Here is a 22,102-nt window from a genome sequence, read left to right on the forward strand (position 1 = left end):
ACTTGTTAGGAAGTTGGGAGGAGCCATGGGCCAGAAAGTGGAGATCAGGGTATCCTACTCTTTTGGTTGTGCCTCAGGCAGACCCCACTCTGCACAGTGTCTGGGTGGACCCTACTCTGCAGAGTGTATCCCAGTCAGATCCAGCAGGCATGGCTGACTGGTCTAACAAGGATGGGTTGTCGGCCAGTATTCCAAGATGGTTAGTTTTGGGGACTTCAAAGGTTTTCTTGTCAGGGACAGGATGATCTTGGGATCCCTCAAGTCTCCTCAAGATTGAGGAGAAATGTCAGAGGTAGACAGTGGTGCTCCGGAGACTGTGCTTACCACTCAGCTCTGCAGGCAGACGCAGCACTGTATCATTATTAAGTTCATGTGTTGAGAGTGCAGACCACTTTGACCTATAGTAATTTATAGTACTTTATTTAGAAAGCAAAATGCTAGTCAAAGGTTCTTTTCCAGTATTTAGGAACTCTTCAGCTGTGGATGCTTAGATGATTTACAGTACCAGGCATGACATCCCTCCTGTTGAGCAGACATTAAATCCAATCAGGCAGCTGTTGTTTAGCACCAACATATTAGTGACATTATTGCATTGTTGGCCATATATATTTAGGCCAGTCACTATTATAGTACACAGAACTGCTATTGAAGAAGAGTTTTCTTCAGGGTTAAATCTCTGTGATAGACTACGCATGCCCAAGTGGTTACCTCTATATTCATTTACACATGTGCAACACTAATTCAAGTCAGTAAATTATATATATATATATATATTTATATATATGTGTGTGTGTGTGTGTGTGTGTGTGTGTGTGTGTGTGTGTGTGTGTAGATGTAGATAGATAGATAGATAGATAGATAGATAGATAGATAGATAGATAGATGGATGGATGGATGCATGAATGGATGAATGCATGGATGGATGGAGGAATGGATGGATCCATAGATAGACAGACAGACAGACAGACAGACAGACAGACAGACAGATAGATAGATAGACAGACAGACAGATAAATTACATGGTGCAAGTTTTGGGTGCAGAGGGGATTGATATTATTAAAATGCATTGTGCTGATGTTTGGATTTCTAAAATAAATAGCAAAATATAAATTAGAACTTTTATTAGAACATATCCTTAGTTTAACTAAGGATATAGTTCTTCCAACATGAGACTGATTGTCTAGCATAATTGCTATTTGAGACAATCTTACATCATCTATATTTTGGTTATTGTTTATTTAAATGAAGTTATAAATAGTAAAATTTATTAGATAAAAGTAGTAAAACTCTTGAAATAGGACATAGATTTGCAATATTTTCTCAGAAATTAATAGACAATGAATTTCTGAGAAAGTATGTAAATTCATCCATTGTTTTAGTGAGTAAGCTTACAAAAATGTAGTTAATAATGTTATTGTTAAGAATAGAAAATATAAAGAAATAGGATTGATTACATTTAATTTGTATTCTTTTGCATAATATATAAACATTGTTATATATATGTAAATGCAAAGCATTGTTATATATACATATATAACATTGTTATACCTACATATATATTGTATTATATATATGTATTATACACACACACAAACACACAAACACACACACACACACACACACACACACACACACATATATAGCTATTGAAGTTTGTTTGAAGCAAGATCGTATATTTGAGGTTATTTAGTGTATTCTGTATATTTATATATAAACATAACCCTCAAAGCAAAGACAATGAATTATGAACAAGCTCTAGGCAAAACAATGAAAATGTCATACACTGACAAAAGATAAACTCAGAATAATCTTATAAATTAAAATGGGTGAAAAATGTGATAAATGTGCCATATGTATTCAGAAAAGTCCTTTGGCATATAAACACTTTCTCGGGGTAAAAAGAAAATTAAGCAACAGATGAAACTGCTCCTTCGCAATTGATACTAATCAGTAAGTGTTCAGTAAGAGTGGCCACAGAAATGCCCAACAACTACAACAACAACAACAGCAACAACAACAACAACAACAACATCAACAACAACAAAACCCCAGATACTTTTTTTTTGCGCATCTGGCAAGAGGAGCAGCAAGAACACTGACTATGTATTACAGTCTAGTGTGAATTTAGGAGGATGCCAAAACTTGGAAAGTAGAAAGCAAGGCATTTGAACACAAGTATTGCTGATGAAAGACTATTATGGGCCAAAACATGGAACTGAAATTTCCTTTTCTTTTATGCAAATAGGTCAATAAGGAGAAAAGTGTATTTTGTTTTGTACCTATGAGGACTCATAGATATTTGAGGATGCATCCTAGCATATCTAACTGCAAAGTCCTCTTTATCAACCAAACTTTAAAGCAATCACTGGGAAGTTAGGCTGTTTGTAAAAAACTTCTTCAAAAAATATACTTGAGACAGAGCAAAAATATCTCTGGTTTGATAATAAATACTAAATGGATAGCTTTTATAAATTTTACTTTATGAATATTACTGTATAAAACTCAATTTCTAACTTTATGGTTGTTAGCCTTCTAACAAGGAAGTTTATATTCCAGCATAAATAAATACATGCATTTAGAGAGTTTTGCATATGTACCTGGTGTCTATTACAAATACCAGCCATGGCATAGGCAACATCTGATACTTTGGGTTTTGCTCTACTAAGGGTTCATATTTTCTTCCAGGCCACTAAATGATTATGTCATGTGTTATGGTGCTTATAGGCATGTCCTATATTTATTTAAATTTTACAACTTTAATTGAGAAGTCGAAATCTTCATTGTGACAATATGACCCAAAACTTTTCTGTTGACTCTCTTCCCCCTTCTGGATAAAGTTTGTGATACAAATGATTCCCTAAGACAGTGAGGTAACATAAAACTCTTACATAGCGATATGTTGACTTAGCATGCCTTCTACCAATTGATCTTTACAACTTGAAATGCAGGGACTATTACAACCTCCCATATATCAATAACAAAATGAAAACTAAAAGAGATTTAACAGTTTATTCAAGGTTCTGAAGTTCATTAGTGATGGGTCTGGGTATGAATCTCAGGCACTGTGAGATCTGAATCTTGAAACTGGAACCATCATCTTTACTATTCTTCATGATGAAGGCCTGGGCAGGAGAGCTGGAAAGAAACATAAAAAGATGCATTGTGAATGAGAGGCTGCTAGGATTTGATGTGGGAAAGGTACTGAAGATAACTCTTACAGATAAAGTGAAGTGAAAAACAGAGACCAGACTTGGAACCAAAGATTGAAAATCAGATGTGAGAATCAGATAGATTTCAGACAGAAGTTCCAAGACAGAGTTCATACTCTGTCTGAGACAATGAAGCAAATGCAGCTAAGTAGAAATTAGACTAGGGACAAAGAGGTAGCTTAGGGCATAAGGACAGCAGAGGTCTTCCTGTGGAAAAGACATTTGATGGAATTGATGGCTGGGACTGGGAAAGGAAAATCCTATTCTCAAATAATTAGGTTCATAGTTACACATCTGTGTGCCTTGGATATATGTGGTGAACTTGAAGCTAACAGTGTTGAGCATGAATTTTTCTCCAAAGAAAAGACATTCATCTGCCTAAAAATTAATTTTGTGACCACTAGGATGATGAGGAAGGAGTGGATGGTTGGGAGTGGGCACATCTTCATGGAAGCAAGGGGAGGAGAATGTTAAAGGGGGGAAAGAGGATAACATTTGAAATGTAAATACATAAAATATCTAATAAAATGATATAAAAATAAACCTCTTAACTTTCAAGAACTTTGTCTTTAAAAATGAACAAGATTTATTTTCATAACTTTTAATTGTGTATGTGGTGTGTGTGTGTGTGTTTGTGTGTGTGTGTGTGTGTGTGTGTGTGAATTCCCATAAATGAGTGCAGGTGTACATTAATGCTAGACAGTTATTCCTGTTGCTAGGATAACAGGTGATTGTCAATTGCATCACAAGAGTTATGAGAAACAAATGGGAGTCTCTCACAAGAGTGGCACAAACTATTAATTCTAGGTTATTTATCTATATCCTCTCACTGTTTTTGCTTAAAAGCTGAAGTGTGAGAAACTGGACTAGTTAGGGATTATCTTTCTCTTTTTTTTTAAAACAACTTTATTTTACAAAACAAAGATAAATATACAGATTTTAAACATTTTTTGCTTAAAATTATACATTTTTTGTCAGTACTTTTTTTTAGATTTTAACATAATTTTTATATAAAACTATATGAATATATTTTTTAGTCAGTACTTGATCTTTTTCAAGGTTTGGTGGTATGCCTTGAAAACTTAATAGTTACAATGAGCTAAAGTACATGTAAAACAAAATGTAACATAGAAATAGTTAAAGTTTTCTTGTTTTGTAAATATTTTTTTTGTTTTGTTTTGTTTTCTTTATTTCTTGGACTTCATACAGTCTGTGAGTTGTTTCTGGGGGGGTGCAAGCCTCTGGGGTTAGCATCCCACTATCAGTGACTGCATATTATATCTGTTCTTTTGTGACTGGGTTATCTCACTCAGGATGATATTCTCTAGATGCAGCCATTTTCTTAAGAATTTGGTTAAGTCATTGTTTCTGGTGGCTGAGTAGTATTCCATTGTGTATATGTACCACAATTTTTGTATCCATTCATCTTCTGAAGGACATCTGGGTTCCTTCCAGCTTCTGGCTATTATGAATAGAGCCGCTATGAACATTGTGGTGCATATATCTTTGTTGTGTATTAAAGTGTCTCTGGGGTATATGCCCAGAAGTGGAATAGCTGGGTCTTCAGGTAGTACTATATCCAATTTTCTGAGTATCGCCAGACTGATTTCCAGAGTGGTTGTATTAGTTTGCAACCCCCACCAACAGTGGAGAAGTGTTCCTCTTTCTCCACAGCCTCGCCAGCATCTGCTGTCATCTGAGTTTTGGATCTTGGCTAATCTGACTAGTGTGAGGTGGAATCTTAGGGTTGTTTTGATTTGCATTTCCCTGATTGCTAAGGATGTGGAGCACTTCCTCTGATGTTTCTCGGCCATTCGGTGTTCCTCAACTGAAAACGTTTTGTTTAGCTCTGTACACCATTTTTTAATAGGGTTATTTGATTTTCTGGTGTCTAGCTTTTTGAGTTCCTTGTTCACCTTGGATATTAGGCCTCTATCTGATGTGGTGTTGGTAAAGATCTTTTCCCATTCTTTTGGTTGCCGTTTTGTTTTCTTGAGGATGTCTTTAGCCTTACAGATACTTTGCAATCTCATTAAGTCCCATTTGTTAATCTTTGACCTTAGAGCTTGAGCCATTGGTGTTTTGTTCAGGAAATTTTCTCCTGTGCCTATGTGTTCTAAGGTATTCCCTACTTTCTCATCTAATAGTTTCAGTGTATCTGGTTTAATGTGGAGATCTTTGATCCACTTACACTTGAGCTTTGTACAAGGAGAAAAGAACGGGTCTATTTTCATTCTTTTGCATGCTGAGTGCCAGTTGGACCAGCACCATTTGTTGAACAGGCTGCCCTTTTTCCATTGAATGTTAACTGATCCTATGTCAAAAATCAGGTGACCATATACATGATGGCTCATTTCTGGATCTTCTATTCTATTCCATTGATACACATGCCTATTTCTATACCAGTACCATGCAGTTTTCAGCACAATTGCCTTGTAATATAGCTTGAGGTCAGGGATAGTGATTCCCGCAGATTTTTTTTGTTGTTGAGGATGGAGTTCGCTATTCTAGGTCTTTTGTTATTCCAGATAAAATTGCACATTAATCTTTCCAATTCCATGAAGAACTGGGTTGGAATTTTGATGGGGATTGCATTGAATCTGTAGATTGCTTTTGGTAGGATGGCAATTTTTAAGATGTTGATTTTTTCCAATCCATGAGCATGGGAGATCTTTCCATTTTCTGAGATCCTCCTCAATTTCTTTGTTTAGAGGTTTGAAGTTCTTGTCATACAGGTCCTTCACTTGCTTGGTTAGAGTCACACCATGGTATTTCATAGTTTTTGTAACGATTGTGAAGGCTACCTTTTCCCTAATTTCTTTCTCCACATGTTGGTTCTTTGAGTATAGGAAGGCTACTGATTTGTTTGAGTTAATTTTGTATCCAGCCACTTTGCTGAACTTGTTTATCAGCTGTAGGAGTTCTCTTGTGGAATTTTTGGGGTCACTCAAGTACACTATCATGTCATTGGCAAAGAGTGATGTTTTTATCTCTTCCTTTCCGAGTTGTATCCACTTGATCTCCTTTTGCTGTCTAATTGCTCCAGCCAGGACTTCCAGTACTATGTTGAATAGGTAGGGGGAGAGTGGGCAGCCTTGTCGAGTCCCTGATTTTAGTGGGATTGCTTCAAGTTTCTCGCTATTAAGTTTGATGTTGGCTGTTGGTTGGCTGTATATTGCTTTTATTATGTTTATGTATGTGCCTTGGATTCCTGTTCTTTGCAGGACTGTTAACATGAAGGGGTGTTGGATTTTGTCGAATGCTTTTTCAGCGTCTAGTAAGATGACCATGTGATTTTGATCTTTTAGTTTGTTTATATGGTGGATTACGTTGATGGATTTCCTTATGTTAAACCATCCCTGCATCCCAGGGATGAAGCCTACTTGGTCATGATGAATGATCGTTTTGATGTGTTCTTGGATTCGGTTTGCAAGGATTTTGTTGAGTATTTTTGCATCAATGTTCATAAGTGAGATTGGTCTGAAGTTCTCTTTCCTTGTAGGGTCTTTGTGTGGTTTAGGTATGAGGGTTATTGTAGCCTCAAAAAATGAGTTGGGTAATATTCCATCTGATTCTATCTTTTGGAATAGTGTGGTGAGTATTGGTGTTATATCCTCAATAAATGTCTGATAAAATTCTGTACTGAACCCGTATGGATCTGGTCTTTTTTTGGTTGGGAGGCTTTTGAAGAATCCTTCTATTTCTTTAGGTGTTATAGGGTTATTTAGATGGTTTACTTGGTCCTGGTTTAAATTTGGGACCTTGTATCTGTCTAGGAATTCGTCCATTTCCTCCAGATTTTCCAATTTTGTGGAGTATAAGTTTTTGTAGTAGGATCTGATGATTTCTTGAATTTCCTTAGTTTCAGTTGTTATGTCACCACTTTCCTTTCTGATTTTGTTAATTTGGATTCTCTCTCTTTGCCCTTTAGTTAGTCTGGCTAGGGGTTTATCAATCTTGTTGATTTTCTCAAAGAACCAACTCTTTGTTTTGTTGATTTTTTCAATGGTTTTTTTTGTTTCTATTTGGTCTATTTCTGCCCTAATTTTGATTATTTCTTGCCGTCTACTCTTTTTGGGTATATCTGCTTCCTTTTGTTCTAGGGCTTTTAGCTGTGCTGTCAGGTTGCTGATGTGAGCTCTCTCCAGTTTCTTCTTGGAAGCACTAGGGCAATGAGTTTTCCTCTCAATACTGCTTTCATTGCATCCCATAGGTTTGGGTATGTTGTGTTTTTGTTTTCGTTGAATTCTAGAAAATCCTTAATTTCTTTTTTTATTTCTTCTTTGACCCTGCTATCCTTTAACAGAGAGTTGTTTAGTTTCTATGTGTATGTGGGCTTTTTGTTGTCTTTGTTGTTGTTAAAACCAGCCATAGACCATGGTGATCTGAGAGGATGCATGGGAGTATTTCAATCTTCTTATATTGATGGAGGCTTGTTCTGTGTCCAATTATATGGTCAATTTTCGAGAAGGTGCCATGGGGTGGTGAGAAGAAGGTGTATTCTTTTACTTTGGGATAGTATGTTCTGTATATATCTATTAATTCTCGTTGGTTCAACGTCTCTGCTAGTTTTGCAGTGTCCTTGTTCGGTTTCTGTTTCCCTGATCTGTCCATTGGTGAGAGTGGGGTATTAAAGTCTCCCACTATTATTGTGTGGGGTGAAATGTATTTTTTGAGCTTTAGTAGGGTTTCTTTTATGAATGTGGGTGATTTTTTATTTGGAGCATATATGTTAAGGATTGAGAGTTCCTCCTGACAGATTTCCCCGGTAATGAGTGAAAAGTGTCCTTCCTTATCTTTTTTGATAACTTTAGGTTGGAAATTTACTTTATTGAATATTAGAATAGCCACTCCAGCTTGCTTCTTGGAGCTGTTTGCTTGGAAGTTTTTTTCCCACCCTTTTACTCTGAGATAGTGTCTGTCTCTGTCTCTGAGATGAGTTTCCTGTATGCAGCAAAAGGCTGGATTTTGTTTATTTATCCAGTCTGATAGTCTATGTCTCTTTATTGGGGAGTTGAGTTTATTTATGTTAATAGATATCAAGGAATAGTTGTTTCTGTTTCCTGCCATTATTCCTTTTTTGGGTTGAGTTGTGTCTGTCTTTTTTTCTTCTTTTAGTTTTCTTGTTTAGGAGTTTTCTTGTTTTTACTAGGCTGTATTTTCCCTCCTTGTATTGGGTTTTCCACCTATAATTCGTTGTAGTGCTGGGTTTGTGGTCAGATATTGTGTGAATTTTGATTTGTCTTGAAATATCTTTGTCTCTCCATCGATGGTGATTGATAGTTTTGCTGGGTATAGCAGCTTGGGCTGGCACTTGTGCTCTCTTAAGGAGTGCATGATGTCTGTCCAGGCTCTTCTAGCTTTCATAGTCTCTGTTGAGAATTCGGGTGTGAGTCTGATTGGTCTGCCTTTATATGTTACCTGACCTTTTTCCCTTACTACTTTTAGTATTCCTTCTTTACTTTGGGCACTTGATGTTTTTACTATTATGTGTCGGGAGGTATTTCTTTTCTGGTCCAACCTATTTGGAGTTCTGAAGGCTTCTTTTATGCTCGTGGTCATCTCATTCTTGCGGGTAGGGAAGTTTTCTTCTATGATTTTGTTGAAGATATTTACTGTTCCTCTTAGTTGATACTCTTCTCCCTCTTCTATTCCTATTATCTTTAGGTTTGGTCTTCTCATTGTGTCTTGGATTTCCTGGACATTTTGGGTTAAGAGCCTTTTTTTTTTTTTTTGCATCTTCTCTGGCTGTTTTGTCTATGTTTGCAATGTTGTCTTTTGCCCCGTGATTCTCTCTTCGATCTCTTGTAATCTATTGGAAATGCTTGCCTCTGTGACTCCTGATTTTTTTTTTTTTGGTGTTCTGACTCTAAGGTTATCTCTTTTAGCGTTTTCTTTATTGTGTCAATTTCTGTTTTAATTTCCCTCTTCCATTCCTTTATTTCTTTCGTTCTGTTTTCCTCTAGTTCTTTGAGTTCTTTGAGTGTTTTTCTTGTTTCTTCTTTAAAAGCTTCTGAATCTTTTTGCTTTTCCTCCCTTTCTTGTTTAAGTAACTCTATCAGCATCTTGAGGCATGATTTCAGGTCTGTGTCTTCTTTTTCTGGAGTGTTTGGAGTTCTGATGTTTGCTGTTATGGGAGAGCTGGGCTCTGGTATTGCTAGATTGTCTTGGTTCCCTTGGGATATACTCTTTCACTTTCCTTTTGCCATTTTGTTGTCAGCAAGAAAGTTCTTGCCTTTCCCTTGTATCTGGTCTGTGTCCCTGGTTCTCCACTGATTCAGGTGTCAGATGGGTCGAGCCCTGTTTTATGTCTCAGAGTCCTCGGGTGTGAGCAGAAGTTTCAATGTTCTGTTTCTGTTTGCTGGATCAGGCACGGCAGGGCAGGGCAAGGCAGGGGCTGCACTTTCCGTTTGTACTCCAGAGAGATCTCTCTGCTCCCCTGCAGCCCAGGTCTCCCACCCACCAGTTGCTCATCCTCTTCGAGCCACAGTTCTGGGTGGCAGATGGGCCAGGCTCTGCTCTGCGTCCTGAAGTCGCCTCCGGGTAGAAACAGAAGTTCTAATTTTCTGTTCCCAATCGCTAGATCAGGCAAGGCGGGGCAGGGCAAGTTAGGGTGTGCACTTTCCGTGTGCACTCCGCAGAGATCCCTCTGCTCCGCTGCAGTCTAGGTCTCCCACTCACCAGTTGCTCAGCCTCTATGAGCCGCCGTTCCACGTGGCAGGTAGTCCAGGCTCCGCTCTGCGTCCGGAAGTCGCCTCCGGGTGGAAACAGAAGTTCTAATTTTCTGATCCCAATTGCAGTTGCTCAGCCTCTATCTATCTTTTTCTTTTAACAAGTCTGGGCAAATAAATTAATGTGAAACCAAAATGAATTCAAGAATTCCGGTGTGGCTAGCTAGAAGCCCAATATTGGCAAATAAAGAAATATTAAAAGTGACAGCTGAGGCTTCAGAGGCTAGCCTAAAGAAAAAAAATGTCATCAAATAGAAGAATAATTGATTCATACCATGCATCAGTCAGCATTTATTTTGTCTCCACACTTTTTAAAAAATTGGATATTTTCTTTACTTACATTTCAAATGTTATTCCTCTTCTGGTTGCCCCACAACAAACTCTCTATTTCATCCCCCATCTCTCCTGCTTCTGTGATGGTGCTCCCCTACCCACCCAATCACTCCCGCCTCAATGCCCTGACATTCCCCTACACTGGGGCATGGCACCTCCACAGGACCAAGGGTCTCCACTCCTGATAAGACCATCCTCTGCTACATATATATCTGGAACCATGGGTCTCATGTGTACTCTTGGGTTGGTGGTTTAGTCCCCAGGAACTCTGGAGTGTCTGGTTGGCTGATATTGTTCTTCTTCTTATGGCAAGTTCCTTCAGTCCTTTTTCTAACTCCTCCATTGAGGTCCTCTGCTCTGTCCAATGGTTGGCTGTCTGCATCTGCCTTTTTATTTGTCAGGCTGCCCCTCAGGAGACAGCTCTGCTAGACTCCTGTCAGCCCTTCTTGGCATCAACAATAGTGTCTGGGTTTGGTGGCTGCTTATGGGCTGGGTCCACTCTTAGGTGAAGAATAGAGTGTGTGCCTAATCACCTGGCAGGGTTTTTGAACTGCAAGTCTCTCTGCAGTGAGGACTTGAGGAGCCCAGTCTAAACAGCTTATTCTCTACTCACTGTCTAATTATATTACATCATAATATAATCTGATTATGATTATTATTGTGATTATGGAAGTGAGGACAGACCTTTGATGCATGTACTTCTTCTTTCTGGTAGTTATTTAATAAAGGTGAGGATAATAAGGTATATTTCTACTCAATATTGTAACATATCAGGAAGGCAATCATCAAATTTCTGTGGCTAATGATAGTGAATGATTAGCTGTTGATATCCATTGGCAGACTGCATTCAATGAATTTTTTGGTTCTTTCTATATGGTTGCAGAATCAACTTACATGCTCTTCTTAGGATGGTAGAACAATATTTTATGGTGGTAGACTTTGCCCAGGTGCAAAAGAAACAGCTAGACTGTCTTAAAGTTTTAACTATATTTTAAAAAGTGGAGGTAAGAGGCTATTCAAGAAACCATGGGTATGTTTGGGGCCTGACAAACAGCAGCCCATTGCAAATGCCTAATTTTTCATATAGACACCATAACAGTTGTTTGCTCATGTGAGTGGTAGTAGGTGACATGCTGGTGGATGAGAAGAGTTAAAGAAAAAATTGATTATTAGGTTAATTGTCTTCCTCTGGTTGTGTTGGTGTAACAAGATTCCTGGATCACCACGGAAATCTGTTTCTCACAGTTCTTGAATCTGGACAACACAAGGTACTGGTGTGTTTGATGTTTGCTGAGGGCTGTGCTCTGAATCTAAGGCAATGCCTTGATGCTGCAATAGTACCAGAGTAAACAGAGTGTCATCCCAGAACAAAAGGGAAGAAAGTGTCAAAGTTAACTACTCAAGCTATATAAAGGCCAGTTCCATGTGTCCATCCTGCATCTCATGGGATGCACTTGTTCTAGAATAGATGTGGATGTGGTCTAAAACACAATAATATTTAAAACATAGAATTTTTTCTTTACAAATTTTCGTTTTAAATTGGTCAGGATCATGAACTTTTAACAACCCAGTGTGTTGTAATGTCAAAAATTAATACACTTGTCAGTAATTGATTGATATAGGCAGGGTCTTCATGAGTTAGTAATTTCTAAACTAGTCTTCCATCAATACCAAGACATTTAAATAATGTGAATTCTGGATAGGGTACAATGAAATTTAAAACAAGCAGAGTAATTGTGAGGCCACAATGGCATTCAAGCACACAAACATCTTCCACAGAAACTCTAAGTAAAGATTCTGAGAAGTTTGTTGTTTTCAAAGTCACAATTACAAGAGAGTAACAAAGAAGAAAGAAAAGATAAAAGAAGCAAAACCAAAAGCCCCAACCAAAGTGACAAAAAGAAGACTGAGTCTGAGGAATTGGAGAACACACAAGCTTCTTGCTGATTTCTACAAACCAACAATGCAGTTCTCAGAAATGGTAGATTAAAACAAATTTGAGAAGCATGTCTTAAGATTTTGTGGCTTCCTTCAGAGCCATTTTAGCCTATTGTTGGCAGGGTAGAGGCACTGAAACATACCGGGGTCAGGAGGAAGGGAACGAGCAGCGATAGACTTCCGTGTTTATTTAGGCCACCGAATTCTTTAATATAAGATTTCCCTACTCTGTTAACCACAGTTTTCTAGATGATAGTTACTATTTGAAAGAATCATAGTATAATTTTTTCTAGAACATTGAAAGTTTTACATAAATTATATTCTAAAAGGTGAGCTTTCTTTCTTTGGGAGGCATATTAAAAGTTATGGATGCTTATTTTAATGAATATAGTCTCATTACTTTGCAAAATTAAAGTAACTTAGTTCCATATAAGTGAGCATTTTATGCTTCAGATAAGCAGAATACTGATTCAGTTACTAACACCTTTTGCGTAGCGTTTCCACGGAGTTATTGCTCATGGGTACATTCTGTGTATGACTTGATGTTTTAATGTGAACATAACTATCAGCAAAATGTAACCCTGATTCCAGAATAGCTCCTAGCATCATGCTGTAGTGGCTTCCATATTTGTCCCCAGCCAGTCACTGATCTTTGTCACTATAGATTAGCTTGAATTTCTAGGAATTTTCCAAAAATAAGGTTAATTATGCAACATGCATTTCTTTTGCTTTTAAGAACCCAGTACACTATTTTTAGGCTTACTCACACTTTATTCTGTTTCAATCTCTCATTTGTTTTGGCTACTAGTGAACAATAATTTGTTATATGCTATATCACATTTTATTCTTTTCCTGTTGATGAATATTTGGGGTTATGCCTCATTTTTTAGGTGCTGAAAATTCAGCTTTTATGAGAACTTGTATGCACATGTCTTTGTGGATATATATGTAATGCAGAGAGTCCACAACTGAAAGACTATCCTCTGAGATTCTCCAGTTTATGAAGGGTTGTGGAAATAGTCCTTTCCAAAGTTATTTGACCAACTCTCAATTATGTTGTAACAAAGGTTATTATGTGTGTGGTATCAAATCTGAGAAAGTTCACTTTCTCTTTCTTTTCCCTTCTCTGTTGCTGATATTTTCTCATGCCTTTACCTAAGAAGCCAACCATTACTACTTATCCCTATCCTGCCCTCAACTGCTTTATCTGAATTTGCCCTATTTGTTTAGGGTACTTGCTTGGCTTAACTGTGACACTGTTGTCCAGACCTTGCGGTCTTCATAGTTCTGGATGCTAATATAAAATCATATGCCATCAGGGACTTAAAACTTTGTACCAACCAAAAAGTGCTTCCTCATCATTTGCTTTAAATTGTGTGTGTGTGTGTGTATGTGTGTGTGTGTGTGTGTGTGTGTGTGTGTGTGTGAATGTAAGAGTACATACATATATTGGTATAGGTGTCATGTGTAGGAAGTATATCAGTGCATGTAGAGACCTAGGTTTGCTATTTTTGGGCACCTCTCTTCAGGAACCACACATCCTCTTCTTTCAGATAAGGTTTTCCCATTGTGTTCTGGAAGTCAATGTGGTCTGGCCTGCCAGGGGGGCTAGAAATCCACCCATCTTTGCCTATTAGTGCTGAATTAAAAGCATGTACCACCATTGGTGGTAGTAATGGAACCCGGCTCTTTATGTTTATGTGATAAGTGCTTTTTCAGCTATATATATGTGTGTGTTTGTACTGCTTAATAATCACCTGCGGTCTGTAAACTGCCCTTCAGTGCGTTTCTTCTTGGATCACAGACTTCTACATGACATACTTGAGAGATATGTTTGCAGTGTCTTCTCCAAGTTTTTGGACCTATCTAGCACTAAGCGATCTGCTCTCTCAGCTGTGGGTGAGAACTGGGCTCTACATTGTTCATGAAGATCTATAGGATTCAGAATTGCCTCTTCATGCAGCAGGACTTATCCTGGGGGGGGGGGCAGCTGTACATAGGTCTGTCTGTTTCCACAAGTGCCTGATGCTGGAGCAGCCCCTGTTGTAACCATGTACTAATGACAGGCAAAGTTGCTACATTGTGGGTGTGTTATCTAGTTTTCTAATATGTAGGCTGCAGTACCAGGGAAATGTTAGTGATACCCCAAAAAGTATCCAGGAGCTGATCCGATGAAACTCACAGCAGGGTCTTTATTTGAGCTAGCTCAGGACCTCTCAATGTTCTGCTGTCACTCAGGATGGTTTTGGTGGTGGGTGAGCCCCCAAAATTTATCAGAGCAAGGATTTATAGTAAGCAACAAACAAGGAGCAAGTGTGCAAGCATCTAATTGGAAAGGTACTGTGTATTTTAATGCAATCTCCCAGTGCTGGTAATCATAACATAAACTTAACTTATCTCCTCTGCAATGGTGGTCATTAGGTGGGGGGCGGGGGCGGGGGGGTTAGAAACTTGTGCTGCAGGTTTGTTGGGAGAATAACCTGGAGATGCTGGTCTTGTTTAGGGTGTAACTTGGAGACTCTGGTCTTGTTGGAGAATAGCTTAGAGACTGGAGCTAGGCTTGGGTTTTGTTGGGGAGCAACTTAGAAACTAATGCTAGGAACTGGCCTGATAGTTTACCTGAGATCAAACTTAGGCTAGGTTCTCTAAAATAGACTCTGAACTTAAAAAAGATTTGGCTTCTCAAGGTACTATCTTCAGTCTTCAGTTATGTAAAGTAGGTGGATTCACCTGTTAGAAACTTTCCCTATGTGCTAGTTGTGTGGCCTATAACTCCCCTATTGTATGATGCCAACCCATCAGCCTCCCTTCTGTTTATCCGAAGGACTTGTTACTTCCACACCTGAGCACTGAAGTTTTTGCTATTCTCCTTCAAGATACACTTGCACAGGTCCTCAAATAAACTGTTTTCTTTTAATTGCTCACATACAGGCGAGAGTAATTATATTGGAAAGGGCTGCTTTGCCCACACCTTCCACACTTATTCATCCTGTAAAGTTCATATTGGAATATATTTTCTAGCACTTGTAGTCAGTACATTTCTTTCTCTCATTTACGACTTTTTAGATCAACTTCTCCAAACATAATCACCACTAGGAGATAGTAAGGAGCTCGAAGAACAATTCTTACTCTTTACTCACATGACTGTTTTTGTTAATTAAAATCCTATGGTTGAGCAGATTGACCCACATACCTACTAATATCCCAGTCATAATTTGAAGCCCAATAAATTTTCAAGAATCTCCCATACAGATCCTTTTTTCTTTTCTCAGTATTTTAGATATTTTGTTTTTCTATGTTATAGTTGCCATGTCTTCATTATGAATTTAATATGTAGTGGGATTAGAGAGATATAAGTGATTTACTTTAATATGTATTTATGACTTCAAGTCATCACTAATACTGAAAAGATATTTGTAAATTCAAAAATAAAAAAATCAGCTGGATGCTAAGACCAATCTATTCAATTGCTTATTGTGAAATATTGAAAGCATTCATAAAAAGGATGAATACTATTATGATAATACCAATGTACTCACCACCAGCTTTAAAACATTGATGTGAAGACATGAATTACTCATGTGGCTGTCCTACAATCTTTTCTCTTCCTTTCTCTTCAGTAGCAACCTTGATCTTGAACGTAGTGTCTCTATTATTGGTTCCCGTGTGTGTATGCATGGACATTTTCTATTGTTATCTCTGGCCTGCATGTGAGAATATGTGTTTACTCTAGGCAGTATTATTTTGAATGTTTCTAATGAATATAGGAGTCATTTTATACCTTCTTTCTTTATTATGATGTTCCTCTGATTGTGTTGATCCTGGAATGGTAGAAACCAGTGGGGAGATCACTTACTTTAATTTCTATGTTGTATTTCTTGATGGAATATTTTTATAGCTTTGTGTATTATTTTGGTGAAAAGGCATATATGCATATAAATTCACCTTTTCACTTATAGAAACAATACTATAATAAACATTCTCATATGATTTTTTTGGTAGCCTTGGAACACGCTACTCCATTATTGAGCCGGATTTCGATTTTGAAGTGCGGGTGTTTGTTGTGATTGAGAACACATGTATAGGAGCCAGGGTCAAGTCCTTTGTTGCCACTTCCAGGATGCAGTGAGCACTGGTTATTTTCTACTCTCAGTGTGTGTGTGTGTGTGTGTGTGTGTGTGTGTGTGTATGCGCGCGCGCGCACACACGCACACCATTCTTAGCCCTTGGGGTCAAGCAGTCAACCTGGCACCGGTCTTTTTGGCCCTTAGATTTTCTGGCCAGAGACTATCCATAGTCACTAGTGCTGCTTTTGAAGCCAGAGAACAGCAGGTCCATAGCCTCACATAACAACTATTTTTCATTCGGGTTCCGTTACTGATCCACTAAGACGTTTATTTTTTGAGCCTGGGGAATTAGTGTTCTCTTAAAATATTTTGTTTACCATTGCTAGAACCTGGTGCAGGGGTAGGGAGTGAAACGTAAACTTCTTTGCACACCATAATCAGAAGTTGATAATACCTGGACGACGTTTTAAAATAAGCACATATCTTTTGGACTCGTCTAATGGTGGATTATTTGAGCTGGAAGGCATTTTTTAAAAAAGGCCAGTAACTTTACTTTATAGCTGAGGGCATAGTGGTGCTGTGAACCTAAGTGATTTACTAATGTCACATCTGTAGCTGATGGTGGCAAGCCCAGACTGAAGCCTGTGGGTCCCCTCTATTCTTCTTTAGCAATTTCATCAACTGTCATGGTTTTCTCTATAAGCTAAGATTAAATGTAGCATTCGATTTTAACAGGAGCAGAAGAACATACAGGAGTTGACGAAATTAGAAAAAAGAAATCATACCACATCTCAAAACTAGTTTGAAATGTTTTCTTCGAGACAGAGCTGAGATAAAAAGGCTAACACTCTTGCTTCTGCACTGGGCTGAATATATGTTCATTAGAAGGTGCAATGCCTTTGACTCTGGGCTCCTGCTGCATTTGGTTTCCTTGCCTTTCCTGAAACTTATTAGGATGAGTTCATCAATAATGTTGCAGATACTTCCAGCCCCCTAGAGTGCTGGGCCCAATATGAAGTGTGATGAATGAGTAAGCCAGCATCAGTGGAGATAGCCTATATTTCTACTGTCATATAGACATGGCTGAGTGTTTAATAGAAGAAAAAGTAATAAAGTACAAGTACTCCTTATTAGCATTTCTGAACTTTTTTATGTTGTGAAATTTAGGATCCAGTTGTCGTTAAAACCTTTGGAACTCTTTTATTCTATTTCTAGATCTTTTAGCTGTGCCTAAGCATCCTTATGCTGCTATGGAGAACTGGGGACTAAGTATTTTTGTGGAACAAAGAATACTGCTGGATCCCAGTGTGTCATCTATTTCTTATTTGCTGGATGTCACCATGGTCATTGTTCATGAAATATGTCACCAGGTACGAGAAGAGGAACAGGTGTAAGTATAACATGAAATTGTCTGGAAGGTGGGGTGGCTTCAGACACCCAGATGAGTAGTTTGGTTCATAGCCTCCCATCTATGCTTAATACAAAGAGCCCTGCAGTCTCTGAGCACTTGGCATATCATTTTTCTCAGGCGACAAGGTAAGCACACATATGCAAACTGATGGTATCGCGTAAGCAACTGTCACCGGGCTTAGTTGAAATGTATGAAAGAGTGGCTGCCCCTTCAGAGTTCCTGCAGAGTTGTTGATCAGCTGTGCTTCCATTTCTTTGATTATTACTGGGTCCATATGGTAAGTGCAGTGAGGGAAATGATTTATTGCTTTGTGGAGAGATGCAGGTAAATTTTGTGTATCAGCAGAATGTGCTTTGGCCAAAACCGGTTTGTTATTCTTCTTCCCTGGTCACGTCAGACATGTAGGATGTCTTTTACCAACTCAGCTTATAGACTCTCTATTCTCAAATGAGTGATTTTTTTTTTAACCTGGCAGAGTGAAAAACTCATATGTAAATCGGACAACTTCAACTTCATTGTGAAGCTAAAATAAAAATTAATCTCATTTTGATTTTATGGACTTGCCTACTCGTGGAAGGTAGTAGCATGAGAGTTTGTAACACTTGTTAAATCGTTAATTTAGTGAAAACAACCATTGAAATCAGACATTGTTACTAGAAAGAAATGCCTATCCTACTTGCTAGGAACTTTAGGTGCCTTTTCTGCCTTGAATTTCTGAAATCTCAGTGTAGTGCAGTGTGACATTGTACATATAAACTGCAAATACCTTAACAAATCAAGAAAGAAACTGAAAAAGAAGTTCTGGTAGTGAAAAAGGTGAGTAGTTAAAATGCTTAGAAATGAACCTGACTTAATGAGGTCTACAGTGAGTGACTATTTGCTGGAATATCTTTTCCTGTCACAGTGAGCCAGTGAGAGAACTGTTCCCTTATGCTCACTAAGCCAGACATGTTTCTGACCTCAGGCTACAAAGGCACCACCGCAGGAATAACAGGGGTCCTTCAGTGCTGGACTAGTTTCCCCATTGACTTAGAGTTCTAAGGCAAATGTAAGTCTTTTTTGGCAAGTTTCCGTACGTGATGTTAGATTTCTGTTGAGACAAGGCACAGCAATTGCCCTGGAAATGTTCAGGCTCTGGATTTCCCACAGTCCCTGTTGTATGTTAATCTCCCATGCTAGCTCAGTGGTAAAAGTCCTTGAAGAAATGAAACAGAAGCTATGAGAAACATCTGTTATGATTTTCATTATGATCATCACTTGTGAGTTCTCTATTAGCTCCCCCTTCAAGCCAATTTGTTGTTACAATTCTGAAGACAGGTTGTCAGTTTGAAAGAGAAATGTGTATTCTGTATATAGTAAAAAAAAAAAATCAAATTAGAGGCTGCATAGCCATTACCATATTTGGAGTACTCTTTTATTCATATTTGAGTTAAAGATTCTTTAAAGGAAATGATACTTTATTTATTAACATTGATACACTTGGTCAGGTCCCCAAGCTATCCCTGAGATGACTCTTGAAGTTCTGTATGATCTAGTGTGCCTCTATTTGTCAAGACTACTTCATTCTTCCTTCTGCCTGGTCAGCCAGCATTCAGCTTTCCATATCTCTGTTTCTCAAAGAACATATTCCCACATAGAGTCCCACATTGTACCTTACTCACATCTGTTGTCTGCCTGGAATCTTTTTGCCCAAAGCCTTTTTATGGCTGCCTCCTTATTATTAAAAGTTCCAGCTGAATTGACAATTTTGTAGAAAATGATTTTGCTTCTACAATTACATGCAGTCCCATCTCCATCTTTCTCTCTTGTGAAGATTTGAACTTAAGCTGTTGGTTGTTATTGTTTAAATTATTTATTAAGTATAATAATTGTGACCTGTATGAAAATGAATACTCTCTGTTTTCTTCATTGCATTTCATGTCTTTCTGAATGTTCGTGGCTTGTAATATTTTTTATTATAAAAAGAAAGGTTCCAATATAATCTATTGTTATTTAATCAAGACACCATTAAAGCCGTTGCATATCAGATTTTATTAGATTTTCCTGGCTCAATTTCTATTTTTCACGAGGGTCTAGCATGGAGGATCTCCAGAGGCTTTGGTTGGATTTATTAGTAAAGTAGGCTCTGAGTTGCCTCTGTGTCAGAGAGACATACTTCATTATCTCCTTAGGAGCTGCTAACAACCTCTATAGACAACACTTTGGACCACCAACTAGAGTATTTTGCATCATAGCAGATTCTGAATTTCTACTCATTTATCTCAGTCTGTCTCTGTAATGTCACAAGAATCAAGTTTTTTTTCTTCTTTACAACAGGTCCTTTTGATCTCAGAAGTCAGGTGTTACCAGCTTTGATTCCTGGATAATTTCTATACCAAATTAAATATTCACATTGGGTTCCTTGACTGTTATTTTGTTCTTCACTGAGCATATTTATAAAGTATTAGTGTTAGAGGCTAGAGAGATGGCCTAGTGGTTAAGAGGCCCTGAGTTTACTGCCAGAGGCCCAGAGTTTAATTTCTACCAACGATATCAAGGCGCCAAATCATCTACAATGTGACTTGATACCCTCCTCTGGTATGCAGGTTTATATGTCGATAGACCACTCATATACATAAAATAAATAAATCTTTTAAAAAATTAATTAGTCTATTTATTTACATTCCAGATTTGCCACCTCTCTCAGTTCCCCCTCCCACAGTTCATCCCATTTCCCCTCCCTTTTGCCTCTGAAAGGGTGATCCCCCCAGGAATCCTCCTTCCCCAGCTCCTCAAGTCATTAAAAGTTTAGGCACATCCTCTACAACTGAGACAAGACAAGTTCTCAGCTACATATATGCCCGGGGTACCCCAGACCAGCCCTTGTATGCTTTTGATTGGGGACTTAGCTCTCTCTGAGAGCTCTTAGGGGTCCTGGTTAGTTGAGACTGTTGGTCTTCATATGGGGGTTACCATCCCCTTCTTCAATCCTTCTTCTAACTCTTAATTGGGGTTCTTGACCTCACTGTATTGGTTGACTGTGAGTATCTGCATCTGTCTCAGTCAGCTGCTGGTAGGGATTCTCAGAGGACAGCCACGTTAGGCTCCTGTTTGTAAGCATAGCCTGGAATCAGAAATATTGTCAGTGTTTGCACTGCCCCTGTCCCATGAAATGGATCCCAAGTTGGGGCAGTCACTGGATAACCTTAAGAAAAGATTAGTGTTAATTTCAGATCACAGAATCAATTTGGGGATGACTTCCAGTTATGATAATCACAATTTAGTCCAATTGCTTTTAGATACAATCTCTCTCTCTCTCTCTCTCTCTCTCTCTCTCTCTCTCTCTCTCTCAATTTTTTTTTCCTGATCTCTATTCCTTTTGTCCCTACAGTGGTTTGGTGACCTTGTGACTCCTGTGTGGTGGGAAGATGTGTGGTTGAAGGAAGGCTTTGCTCACTACTTTGAATTTGTGGGTACAGACTACCTCTACCCTGCCTGGAACATGGTAAGTGCCCTTTTCTGTCATTGTATGGAATTTCCAGGAAAGAGTAAGGTTCTATGCACTGAGTTTATGCTACCGTTAGGGATTACCTGAAAACACCAATCAGTACATGAATGAAGTCTCTTGCAAATAAAGGAAAACTAGCCAGAATTTAAATGTGAGAGCTTCAAAAGTTACCCTTTTCTTTTAAAAATAAAATTAAATAAAAATCATATTGTTATACATTGACTTACAACTAATCTAAATGAAAACATTTTAGATTGCAGAGTTTTATAATATAAATGAATTATCCTTTAAAAGAGAGAAGTTGACTATAATTGAGCGATATTTTAGGTATATAGAATATTGTAAAATAAAGGATAATATGGAGACAATATTGCTTCCAAGACATGAAATATACTGATCAGATAAAATGTCATGATGTATCATTTGATCTCTGTAAATTTGCATATAACGTTGTATTTATTATCTATATGTTCTAGAAGTGTTCATAACTATGAATACAGAGTAAGGTTCTTTGGCTTCAAGCTGTGATATTTTAAATGTTTCCAGAATAAAGAGAGAATACTGTTGTTTCCTGTCTTCTTACATCAGTTTTCCATTTTAGATAAGCTTGCATTTATAGTCATATATAGTTGACCATGTTGCTATTAAATAGAACCTATAATATGTATTGTTTTAGAGCTCAATATTAAGATAAAATTTAAACTTATTTTAATTGGAATAAGTGTATTGAATAAAAATGTCAACATACCAACATTTAACTTTTATAGGCTCAAATTTAACTTATGAAATATCTATACCTAGACATTCACATACATATATACTTATACACTCATATATATTTGCCTCTATCACTACAGGAATCTCTCCACATTCGAGGTAAACAATGGTCTTAGTTTGAATTTTATTTTACATCCATGAAATGATCA

General features: G+C 37.9%; 1 protein-coding gene across 1 annotated transcript in view; it reads left to right on the top strand.

Moving 5' to 3' along the window:
• Positions 1 to 22,102, top strand: part of TRHDE (thyrotropin releasing hormone degrading enzyme) — a gene marked incomplete at both ends in the record, with an annotated part of 372,282 nt that overhangs the window by 182,787 nt on the left and 167,393 nt on the right. Inside the window, 2 exons of the mRNA XM_080935655.1 lie at positions 17,494 to 17,648; positions 21,060 to 21,173. Of these exons, the coding sequence (XP_080791781.1) occupies positions 17,494 to 17,648; positions 21,060 to 21,173 (269 nt within the window). The remainder of the gene's footprint in view (positions 1 to 17,493; positions 17,649 to 21,059; positions 21,174 to 22,102) is intronic.

Source organism: Micromys minutus, assembly GCF_963924665.1.
Source record: "Micromys minutus genome assembly, chromosome: 22".
In the NCBI taxonomy this organism is placed as follows: Eukaryota; Metazoa; Chordata; class Mammalia; order Rodentia; family Muridae; genus Micromys; species Micromys minutus.